This window comes from Salmo trutta, chromosome 5 (genome assembly GCF_901001165.1).
Source record: "Salmo trutta chromosome 5, fSalTru1.1, whole genome shotgun sequence".
Taxonomy (NCBI): Eukaryota; Metazoa; Chordata; class Actinopteri; order Salmoniformes; family Salmonidae; genus Salmo; species Salmo trutta.
Genome location: NC_042961.1, coordinates 25,544,591 through 25,555,691, shown reverse-complemented (window position 1 = coordinate 25,555,691; position 11,101 = coordinate 25,544,591). Strand labels below are relative to the sequence as shown.

Sequence of the window (11,101 nt, the reverse complement as noted above, 5' to 3'; positions counted from 1 at the left end):
TTGTATTGAGTTTAATGATGTAGCCTACTTACATTGTCATCGGTAATGGGTCATAACGTATATGCATAATTTTAGTCAAATCTTGAAACAATTATTTCTACAGTACGGTGCATCATTAATAGTACAGTAATATATTAAATGCATTAATAGTGTGGCTATGTCCAAGTGGCGCACATGAAAAGTACCCGAGTGCGTTCCCTCCAATCAGAGAGCACTCTCACTCAACATTATCCAATGGGGAAAATGCGTATGCAGGTGGCTCCGCCGTTATCAGTGCATCCCGCTTCACTCACACCATAGCTCGAGTCAATTTACGAAGAAAGCCGACCCTTATGGTCACCATCAAAACCACAAAAAAACGAAATCAGATCCTCCAACTTCCGAGTGGATTCTCGCTGTGGACGCATGCGGCAAACTCACTATTGACAGTCTGAATTGGAGAGACATTTTCGATCAAACTATTGCCCGACAACGCAAGATAACTTCTCTCATAAATAAGTGTTTTTGTTTTCGGAAGTTACAACCTTCAGTGGCTGCGGTAATCCAGGATATACGTCTGAAGCACCTGTAGTGGCCTCTGCTTATCAACCAGTTCAGCACCTTTATATTCCTTTCCTCGGTTTATTGTTATTTTTACTCGAGCGAATTTGGTGGTTCATGCTCTCCAATGTTAGCTGTTGGGCAGATGGATGCTAACCGGCAGAGTGCTTTCGTCCTAGGCAGTACACCGCTGGCAGCATTGCACAACATGACCGAAATGAAGACGTCTTTATTTCCCTACACTTTGCAGAATCATGCGGGCTTCAAGGCGCATTCTCTTACTCATTTGAACTCACAGCTTGCCCTGGGGACACCACATGGAATTAGTGATATCTTGGGTAGACCTATCAACTCAGCTGGACAGCTGCTCTCGGGCTTTCCAAGGATAAACGGCTTGGCTACCACCGCAGGAATGTACTTTAACCCAGCGGCCGTTTCTCGGTACCCGAAGCCCCTGACGGAGCTCCCGGGGAGAGCACCCATATTCTGGCCTGGAGTGATGCAGAGCTCCCCTTGGAGGGATCCTCGAGTGCCCTGTCCTAGTAAGTTCGCTGTCTGGCTGTGTCGAGTGCAAAAATGTTATAGAAATGCAGTTATAGAAATTTAAAAAAATGTCTGTAGGCTGCTCAAAAATGTTTTACTTTTTTAATGCAGACATCTGTTGAATTTGTTGGGTAGCTTATTTTGTGCTGCTTCTTGTAAATTACTTTTAATAACTTAGCTTATATTGACGACCTATACATAATGATTCGATGGGCTTTCCATTTATATTGGTTGCTTTTTATATTCAGTGTTTTAATTAATGTGCAAGCCTAGCTATGTTAGTCAACACAAAGTCCCTCTCCAAGAGTGAAATCGTGAGAACTGTTTACTACTGATGTTGAAATACTAATCACTGTTGTGTTTACATATTTTTGACTAGACTCTTCAATCTTTTTTGTAGCTCAAGCAAACATGATGCTCGACAAGGATGGCAAGAAAAAACACTCCAGACCAACTTTTTCTGGACAGCAAATTTTTGCATTGGAGAAAACCTTTGAACAGACGAAATACCTTGCTGGCCCAGAAAGAGCTCGACTGGCTTACTCTTTGGGAATGACTGAAAGTCAAGTCAAGGTATCTATTATTACTTGAGTTACCTTTTGACATGAATTAAAATGTAATGAAGCCATTATTTATAGACGATTGTCTCTTAAAATTAATATTGGCATATTTGGCTGTTCTGTGTGTAGTATGGTTTATTATAAGTATATGTTTAGCATGCTTAGTATTAGTAGGCCTATTATTATTAATATTGGCAATATGGTTAACATTATTGGCATTAGCCTATGTTGTTATTATGTTGTCATTATTATGCAATTGGAGCTATTAGTTGGCTAACTTCATGTTTAGCAAGGTATTTTCTTGGCTCCGACTCAGATAATGACTTTTATATTGGAATAATAATTTCTACCTATACTATCAAGAATATCTTATTTATTATTGTATGTATTAAGTGGCTAATTGTATGTTATTCCTTCTCCCAATAGGTATGGTTTCAAAACAGGAGAACCAAATGGCGGAAGAGACACGCAGCAGAAATGGCAACAGCCAAAAAGAAACATGACTCTGAAACTGAGAAGATGAAGGAAAGCTCGGACAATGAGGACGATGATGAGTACAACAAACCTCTGGACCCAAATTCAGATGACGAAAAAATCACGAGACTTCTGAAAAAGCACAAGGCTACAAACCTTTCCTTGATCAGTCCATGCAGCAATAGCTCGGACACCTTGTGATGACATTGAGAACTTGTCGAGGAAAGACTCAAACACTCCATGATGCTTCTAAAGCTAATTTAACCAGGGTATAAATTGTTCAAAAGGAGAGAAAGGGCGCTGATGGGTGGTATGAATGATTTATGTTGTACAGACGAAAATGTGAGATGTATATATTTTTTACTGAGTAAGTTATGTTATTAAACCAATGTAAACAAGAAATAGCAGGCTTTTCCCGCAAATCCTGATAAGCATATACCTTCTCAATATTATAGCTTCATTTTGTTATATATTGCAGAATAATGTCGCCCATCTCTCCACCTTTACCATTCTAAATTCAAGGTACACAATGTATAAATGCAAACGTTGTAAATTATGTAAAAAGCTTGTTTTAACGATCTAAACTGTTTTATTTTATAATTTGAAGGAATTTGTTTCACTTCATCAAACAAAAATAGAGAACTGGATAATCGTTTGTTGGAATAAGAGAGTATTATTGCTTCCGCGAAGATGGAGGAAAAAAAACTTTGTATTATGAATAAATTATTTAACAAGCGTTTGTTTTTAATATGGAATTTTGTTCCACTTCACTGAAATTACTCTTCATTGAATTAGGCTGCATACCAATAGTCTGAAATTGACTGGGACCCACTCAATTGCTGAAAAAGGCGGGTATGGTAAATTATAACAATCGGAAACCTGTTTTCTTCCTTTATCCAAGACCATCAAATATGTTTTGGATCCCTTTAGTTCTTTTTTGTAAACCTTGCCCAAGTCGGAATAGCTCAATGTTAGTTGCGTTGGTGAAAGTATAGGACTATACTAAACTCGTAATTGGCTTACGTCTTGTGAAACTTTAGTTGTTTTCAAGATGTGACTTTTTTTTTTAAACAACGGCGTTGTGATGGTGGTGATCAGGCCTACAAATGCTAGACCTACTTACTGTATGCATTTACACAAAGCCTAGTGAATTTCATAAATATAGGCTACATATAAAATATAATTATAATTTGCTCTATGTTCCAAAAATGAAAATGTTTAGATTTACAAAGCCATATATAAAATGGCAACTGGAATGGGGTGTTGCTTAGGTTAGCCTAGATAAGTTTGCGTCACAACCCCAAATTACAACCTATATAGCTTAGGCCAATTTATTGTTTGCACTTTAATGTGGAAATAATAGTTTGAAGAAGAGTGTGAAGACTAGCATATCTCGACTAAGTATTTTAGACTTCACACGTTTCAGAACAGTTGGATTTTTTGTTGTCGTTGAACTAACACCTCTGATGTGTAGGTGTTATTATTAAATATTGGGACATTATACATTTATTCATGCTTAAAGCGCAATAGCATAATTACTATTCTATGGGCTAATTAAAGTCCTCATTAATAAGCTGCATTTTTGGAACAAATATAATTTTCCATAGCGCTATAATCCATTTAACTACATATTGCATTTTGTATGTATTTCGATACACGTTTCATTATTGCTCTATTACATTTTTTGGGAGTTATTACGTGACTGCGCTGGTTCTAACTTGAAAACAAAATTTGGCCACTTTTCATCATCCATAGCCAGGCTATCTGCAATACTCATAGGGTATGCCTATATCCGAGTAATTACCAACGTGGAGACTTTAGGCTGCACGGTTTAACTTGATGTGATACCACGAACCTCATAATGGAAGCAGGAACATCTTTGGAAATATTCATCTTTGAACTTTAATCTTGTGCACATAGCTTCAGTAGGGTTGTGTCCACTGGCCATGCATGCACGTTGATCAAGATCCACAAATAAGTAGGCGTTGTCAGTAGCATCTTGTTGTGTGGTACAGACGCAATGCTGAAGTGATAGATGCGGTGGAATAATGACAAAACACCCATTTTGTTCTAATGGTTTTATTGCTTGAGAACCGCATAATCAACACTAGAGGCCATGCCGTCCATTGGGTAGAATATAATCTCTATCTGCTGAAAGGAGTGAACAAACTGCTGCTTCTCTTAACACGTGACCAGCGGGATTAACAAGCAGTTTTGCCCGCGAACCAAATCACACTGTCAAGACAACATGAAGTCTGCAGCAGGCACAAAATCATTTCAACTTGCGGTGATTTAGATGGAAAACTCAAGAAGCAATCTAACGGCTTCACACAGTCTGAGCTCTGTAGTGTAGTAAATTAAATCAATAACGGGAAACGTTCGCTTTTCATCAACAGCCTCCCCTAATTGCAGTTTAATGCTCTAACGAGCGATGAGAGGAAATTATTTGCAACATAGCAATGAAGGCTGTTGAAGGCTACATACAAAATTAAAAAGCAATTCTTCCAAGTCTTTCCTGCCTTTAGCGTTTTTTGTTTGTTTGTTTTTTTTACAATGTATAATCAAGGCCTTTATCTATCAGTTGGACTGGTGTATTTTATGTTGACTTTTCACACTTCATTCTGTGTATACTTGGCACCATAATGCAGTAGAAAACACAAAAAAAAACACATTTACATTTTTTTAAGAATACCAAAGCCTATCTAAAAACATCACATTCAGAACCATAATATCATTACATAGAAATAAGTTAGAATAAGAATAATGTGAGTGCTATATATGAAACAATCTTATATACTTGCATGGTCTATGGCACTGCTTAAAACATCATTGGATACGCTATACTGTATGAATCATGTTGGCTAAAAAGTGTTTTTTTCTCACTTGTAATGATAGATTCAAAGGTCATGGCTGATGGAACACCCAAGCAGCCATATTGTCTCCATATACTTCATAACAATTGTGTTAAGAATGATAAATTCTCTCTTTAAAAAGTACAGTATATAAAATGAGATTCAGCTGATGTGTGAGGCATGGCAGTGTGTTAGGCACACAAGTCAGCAACGGACAAAATAATAAAAAATAAAAAAAAGTAATTGAAATTAACCGAAAATATGTATCTATTCTAAACAGTGGGACCACAAAGTTTGGTCAGAAGAGAGACAATGGCACTAAAACCATCAACAACTCTATGTTATACTGTCCAATGTACAAATAAACCTAACAATATAGATATACAACTTTTTTTGCATTGCACTTTTTAAAAACATCTTACATACTGTATGGAAGTAGCTCCTATACATAGAGACATACCTACAATTGCAAGTATGGTATCTAAAATAATGTAGTTAAGACTGATTTCTACTAGAATTTTGGCAACAAGGCTGTAAAATAGTTTTTTCCTTTTTCTGGGGGAATGGGGTGCGTAGCAATGGTAAGGTCAGTGAGGTGTGTCTTATCTCAAACGTCTCTCGGGTGGGTAGTCCAGATACTGATGTGTTGTGTGGAAAAACAACAGCTTGTATGGATGAAGTGTTAGAACAACTGCAACTGGTCAGCACTGCTGAACAGTCTGTATAGGGTCTTCCGTGTGTGTGTGTGTTTGTGTGTGTGTTGGTGTCCAACTCTTGATTCTTATCACAGAGGCGCTTCAGGCAGAGATCTTCTCCACCCTTTGGCACCACTTCCCTGACAAAATAAAGAAAACATACATGCACACGCACACGCACACGCACACACACACACACACACACACACACACACACACACACACACACACACACACACACACACACACGCCATTAGAATACTGCATCAGCATCAGGCCATGTGTTATACAAAGGGGAAAAAAATACAAAAGATAAAGGAAGTGAAAGCATAATAATAAATATATTATTGTTAATAATAATAACAGTAAAAAGCAATGATAACAATCATTTATTCATAATAATAAAGAAAAATATTTACCACGACATCACTGCACGTTACAACACTTGTGCTTATTTGCATTAGGTTTACCTGCCCCGGCTGTTAATCGAAACGACAGGTAGACAGGCTGCCAGACAGACGGACAAAGAAAGACAAATAAGACAGTTAGCAACAGTCCTGCCCTGAGTGGAAGGGCCAAAGGCAAGGGGGCCAATACAAGTTTAAAGCCCACTCTCTCTCTCTCTCTCTCACACACACACACACACACACACACACACACACACACACACACACACACACACACACACCCATCCATCCATCCATCCATCCATCCATCCATTACACACAGCCTAAACTCGCATACCAGGGGTGCACATATTTCCTCCTGCGTGCTAACTACATTGGACATTTTTTTAAACATAGCAGAATGTGATTTTAGCGGGTGCGTGTGGTTCTTGGCCTAGGTCTGGAGGAGTCTGTTTCACTGCTCCGGTCACCTCACACACACACTACTGTCCAGTCCACAGTATGTAATGATGAAAGACTGAGGACTTCAGCTTTAAGGCGCCTCTCTCTCTCTCTGTCAGCTTAACAGCCACTGCCTAACATTGCAGTCTGGAGGGACTGCGTTAAATACTGTCTATAAAGTCAGCATGACAAAAGAACCTCTGATCTCAATATGACTGTTCACAGCCAACTTTTGGTTTCACTATAGACACATGCAGAATATGTTCATAAGCAATTGCAGTAATAGGTCAATGGAGTACCAGTTTTTGGTTATGATAAGGTAGTTGTACTAATCTAATTTACAAGTCATATTCTTCAAAATCAAGGACAATACAGAATAGCATTCATTGAGAAGTACTGGAAACCCCACATTTCAATAGTGCAAACTTTTAGTTTTCAATTGAAACAATAGAACATGATTAAATAATGTACTTGATTTCACACAGCCAAATCACACATACAAATCCATGCAGACAGACAAACACACACAACACAATACAACCCAGAAGTGGGCTAGGCCTGTGATGTTACCTTGTGGTCCCCCATGCAGACGTTGGGCCCTATATTGTCGTAGACCAAGTATTTCTCCTCATTTTCAGGCTGAGAAAAAAATGCAACACATTAACACAACGCTGAATACAGAGTAGTATAAGCATGTAAACAAACAATAAACATAATTGAGAGAGAAAATATTCCTACCAGAGTGCAAAATAATTGTATTCGTTGCCATTTTGAGGTAAACATTTGTTTATTTTGATAAAATTGAACAATGTTATTACAGGAATCTTATTATCTTAGACATTTCGTGAGCTATAAGTAAATCTGGTCCTAAAGTATTAGCCTACCCCTGAATGCATATGCGTTCTTTATAACTAACAACAGGGTTTAAATGTTGTTAAATACAGCTTTAAAACTCGATATTGCACCATTTCTTTGAAGATTGAATTGAGTGAGTAGACATGAACTGTGCCAAGACCATATTTACCTCCCAAACAAATGCACTGATTCAGCATATGAATGAATCATGTTTCATATCTCACACAAAGGAAGTGTCAAACACAGACATTCATCTCGGGCCTAGAGTATAATAAATCATATTTATCTGGTAGAACTAAATCCTTTTTAAATAGTCAGAGCGGTCAGCTGTGATTAGGTGAATAACACCGCCACTTGAGAAGAAACACAAGAGTAGCTTCAGAATGGGCCGTAAACTTAAATCCAAATTAACTTCAAACCTATCCTGCTAGTCTAAGGTCACCGGTGCGCTGGCGTGCACCTTGCGGTGGGGTACCGCACTCCGACTCTCTGAGGGGCCACGCTCTAGCACTTTCCCCAACCGCCTGCCAAATGCCTGAGTTGCTGCCTCCCGCAGCCCTGGATACATTCATCACATACAGACTTGATAATTTACAAAGGCAGCATAAAACTGTGGATTTTCAGCCTGCATAATCTTTAGACAGATAAACAAATTACCAGGGCCCTCCTGCAGAAACAGAGCGCTCGCTCCGCTGAGCATTCATTACCGCGCTTCCACCCTTCGGCGCTGTGCCGCGAAGGCGGCGGGCAACCTTTGGCGTGTTAGGGCTCGGCAAGCAGAAAATAACATGATGGCGAGTTAACCGACCGTGCCATGATAGATGATGCCACTCGGACGCCTGTTTACAGGCCCATGTCTCAACAATCTGTAACGCTGCCCGGGAGTGACTGAGTGTTTGTGTGTGTCTGTGGTGTGTGTGTGTGTGTGTATGCTCAGTGCATCATCAGCCAATCTGTGCACATTTTAACATAAGGAGACTCAGCCCGTTCCCTTAATTCTAAACAATTAACCTGTAATTGAGAAAGTAAATCAATTGTAGAACTACTATTTATAGAAACAATTGCTAGGCTTTTTGGTGGCTCTTTAAGCGTTTTGGAATGGGGGATAGGCCAAACCTTCCTGTATATCCTTCAGTAGATGAGAAGGACAGAAAAAAATGATTCTCATTTGTTCAGACAAAGGAAAGCCAACTTCCTCCTCCCGCCTGTGTACTGGGGCTCAAAGATGTGTGTGGCTGTGAGCAGACACACTGTGGAGTGGACTACTGTACTGCGCTGTTATCCTGGAGACCATCAGATAAATTGCAGGCACTGCTACAGAAGAGAAGTGCTTTTGTGGAAGAAGGGATTGCTCTGGTGTTGTGGTCAATAAAGGGTCTCTCCTCTCCACGGACAGCCGGCCAGTTTCTCCCCATACAGGGTAATGTTCAGTAGTGCACACCGTCGGAAAGCGTTTTGCAACGGAAAGCAAAAATAGGCGTTTTCATTTAGGACAAGTTCAGACAGTATCTCTCTGTTTTACCCCATTTCTAACCCTTTTCTACCTACTGAACACCTGCCATGCCATGTCGATGTGGCTGCCTTCACTTAAATCTAGAGCTGGCCTAGTCTCATTAATCACATCAGATGCCTTCCAACAGTTCTCTTGTCAGGGACTATCTCCAATTTAATCAAGTGTGAGAGTGCATTTTTAGACACAATACATTTTTCCTCTTGTCACCTTAAAAACCACAGTAATCAAATAGGTGGAGAAACATAATCTATTCATTGGGCTGATTAAAGGAAAAATGGGACATCTGAGCGTAAATTGAAATGACAGATTTATACACACTCCTTTGCTGACAACTGCAACCAACAGGGAAAACACACAAAAAAGGACGCATTTCTCAAACTTGTAGTATCATGGAAAATGTTAGATACTGGAGGCTATCAGCCTATCTATGCAGCAATAGTCTATGTGCCAGGGGGGCTAGGGTCTCTCTCTCTCTCTCTCTCTCTCTCTCTCTCCCTCTCTCCCTCTCTCCCTCTCTCCCTCCCTCTCTCCCTCTCTCCAACCAGAGGACCTGAGCCCTTGGCTGTCCCCATCCCACCTGGTCGTGCTGCCAATCCAGTTTTTATGCTGTTTTGCCTGTGGCTATGGAACCCTGACTTGTTCACGAGGCGTGCTATCTTGTCATTCTGCCGCTCCAGTTTCAACTGTTCTGCCTGCGGCTATGGAACCCTAACCTGCTCACCGGACGTGCTACCTTGTCCCGGACCTGCTGTTTTCGACCATCTCTCTCTGCCTCACTATTGCACATGCTGTCTCGACCTCTGAAAGCTCAGCTATAAAAAAATCTACTGACATTTACTCCTGAGGTGCTGACAACCACTGTGATTATTATTTGACCCTGCTGGTCATCTATGAATGTTTGAACATCTTGAAGAAAGATCTGGGCTTAACGGCCATGTACTGTTATAATCTCCACCCGGCCCAGCCAGAAGAGGACTGGCCACCCCTCAGAGCCTGGTTCCTCTCTAGGTTTCTTACTAGGTTCCTGCCTTTATAAGGAGTTTTTCCTAGCCACCGTGCTTCTACATCTGCGTCACTTGCAGTTTGGGATTTTAGGCTGGGTTTCTGTATAAGCACTTTGTGACATCTGCTGATGTAAAATGGGCTTTATAAATACATTTTATTTGATTTTGATTAGTAAACATGTTAAGAAATCCACTTTGTGTAGATGCCAAGTGCCAAAGAGGTATTAGAAACAGTTTTGTATTATCCAACCCCAGGCAACACTTCTCCAGCTCCGCCATGTTCTCTAAACGTCATAGCCAGACGGGGACAGAGAAGGGCATGGTACATTTGTAATGTAATCCAGCAAACAACTGGGGAAAGACAACAGTCTGGAGCCCAAACTGGTGCTGTCCTGACGGAGAGGGACGGAGGTGGCAGATTGGCTGATGGTTCACAATGCCTCTCCTGGATTTGGGCAGGGTGGTGGGCCACAGCTTTGGGCTGCGCCAATGTGTTGACTCTTGAGAATGAGCAGAAAGAGGGAGCACAAGAGCTCCAGCTTTATAGAGCCGTTATGGCCCACTTGCACTCTATAAGATCTGGGATATATATACTGTCTGTGTGGACAACTGGGCTTAACTCTCTGGATGAATATTCACACACAGTACATCCCTCCATCTGGGTGGGGGGGGGGGGGGGGGGGTGAGAGTGACAGAGCGGGTGGAAGAAAAAGAGAGAATGGAGGAGAGAGTGATAGAGTAAGAGCAGATTCCCATAGACCAAGAGTGTGAAGACATCCCTGATGACAATCCAAGATTCTACATGTTGAATCAGAAATAACCACAGGGTGATGGTCTGCCACTGACTGTTATTGGCCGGAAGTCGTGTGTATGCGTCTGAGCTTCTTAAACTCACTTTTAAGACCAGGTCTCTGGCTATATATATATATTATATATATATATATATATATATATATATATATATATATATATATATATACACACACAAGGTTAAACTCACCTTTAAGGCTAGGTCTCTGGCAATATATACACAAGGTTAAACTCACCTTTAAAACCAGGTCTTTAGCTGTGGCAGACATGAGGACGCGGTCACACCAGGCAGGGCATCTGGTGTCCATGTACTGCTTTCCCTGACTGCTGTCTTCACTGTACGGATAACTGTGGAAACAAACCCCAAAACACAATCATCAGTTACATAAGGTTCATAGAACAATGGT

At 40.5% G+C, this 11,101-nt stretch overlaps 2 protein-coding genes across 4 annotated transcripts in view; one reads left to right on the top strand and one right to left on the bottom strand.

The window, feature by feature from the left end:
- Positions 1-256: 256 nt before the first annotated feature.
- LOC115193955 (homeobox protein Nkx-6.2-like) lies at positions 257-2,853 on the top strand. Of its 2 annotated transcripts, none has more exons than XM_029753115.1 (3): positions 257-1,082; positions 1,484-1,656; positions 2,070-2,853. In XM_029753115.1, the coding sequence occupies exons 1-3, from the start codon at positions 668-670 to the stop codon at positions 2,316-2,318; spliced, it is 837 nt and encodes a 278-aa protein (XP_029608975.1). In that variant the 5' UTR covers positions 257-667; the 3' UTR covers positions 2,319-2,853. The 2 variants fall into 2 exon arrangements, with proteins under 2 accessions (XP_029608975.1, XP_029608974.1); XM_029753114.1 differs by having other exon boundaries at positions 1,463-1,656.
- Positions 2,854-4,180: 1,327 nt separating this feature from the next.
- LOC115193954 (type I inositol 1,4,5-trisphosphate 5-phosphatase) overlaps positions 4,181-11,101 on the bottom strand; it is a 272,496-nt gene continuing 265,575 nt past the window's right edge. The window contains exons 13-16 of one of the 2 annotated variants that reach the window (XM_029753112.1): positions 10,931-11,042; positions 7,083-7,151; positions 6,084-6,171; positions 4,181-5,804 (exon numbers count right to left, since the gene is read on the bottom strand). In XM_029753112.1, coding sequence (XP_029608972.1) covers positions 6,091-6,171; positions 7,083-7,151; positions 10,931-11,042 — 262 coding nt within the window. In that variant the 3' untranslated portion in view covers positions 4,181-5,804; positions 6,084-6,090. The remainder of the gene's footprint in view (positions 5,805-6,083; positions 6,172-7,082; positions 7,152-10,930; positions 11,043-11,101) is intronic. The other variant, XM_029753113.1, reaches the window with a different exon arrangement.

Bases quoted from the DNA above. Each gene is read 5' to 3' on its own strand.
- LOC115193955 (XM_029753114.1), top strand. From the start codon at position 668: ATGTTAGCTGTTGGGCAGATGGATGCTAACCGGCAGAGTGCTTTCGTC. The intron at 1,083-1,462 runs GTAAGTTCGCTG...ATTTTTGACTAG, and splicing joins TCCTCGAGTGCCCTGTCCTA to ACTCTTCAATCTTTTTTGTA. The intron at 1,657-2,069 runs GTATCTATTATT...TTCTCCCAATAG, and splicing joins TGACTGAAAGTCAAGTCAAG to GTATGGTTTCAAAACAGGAG.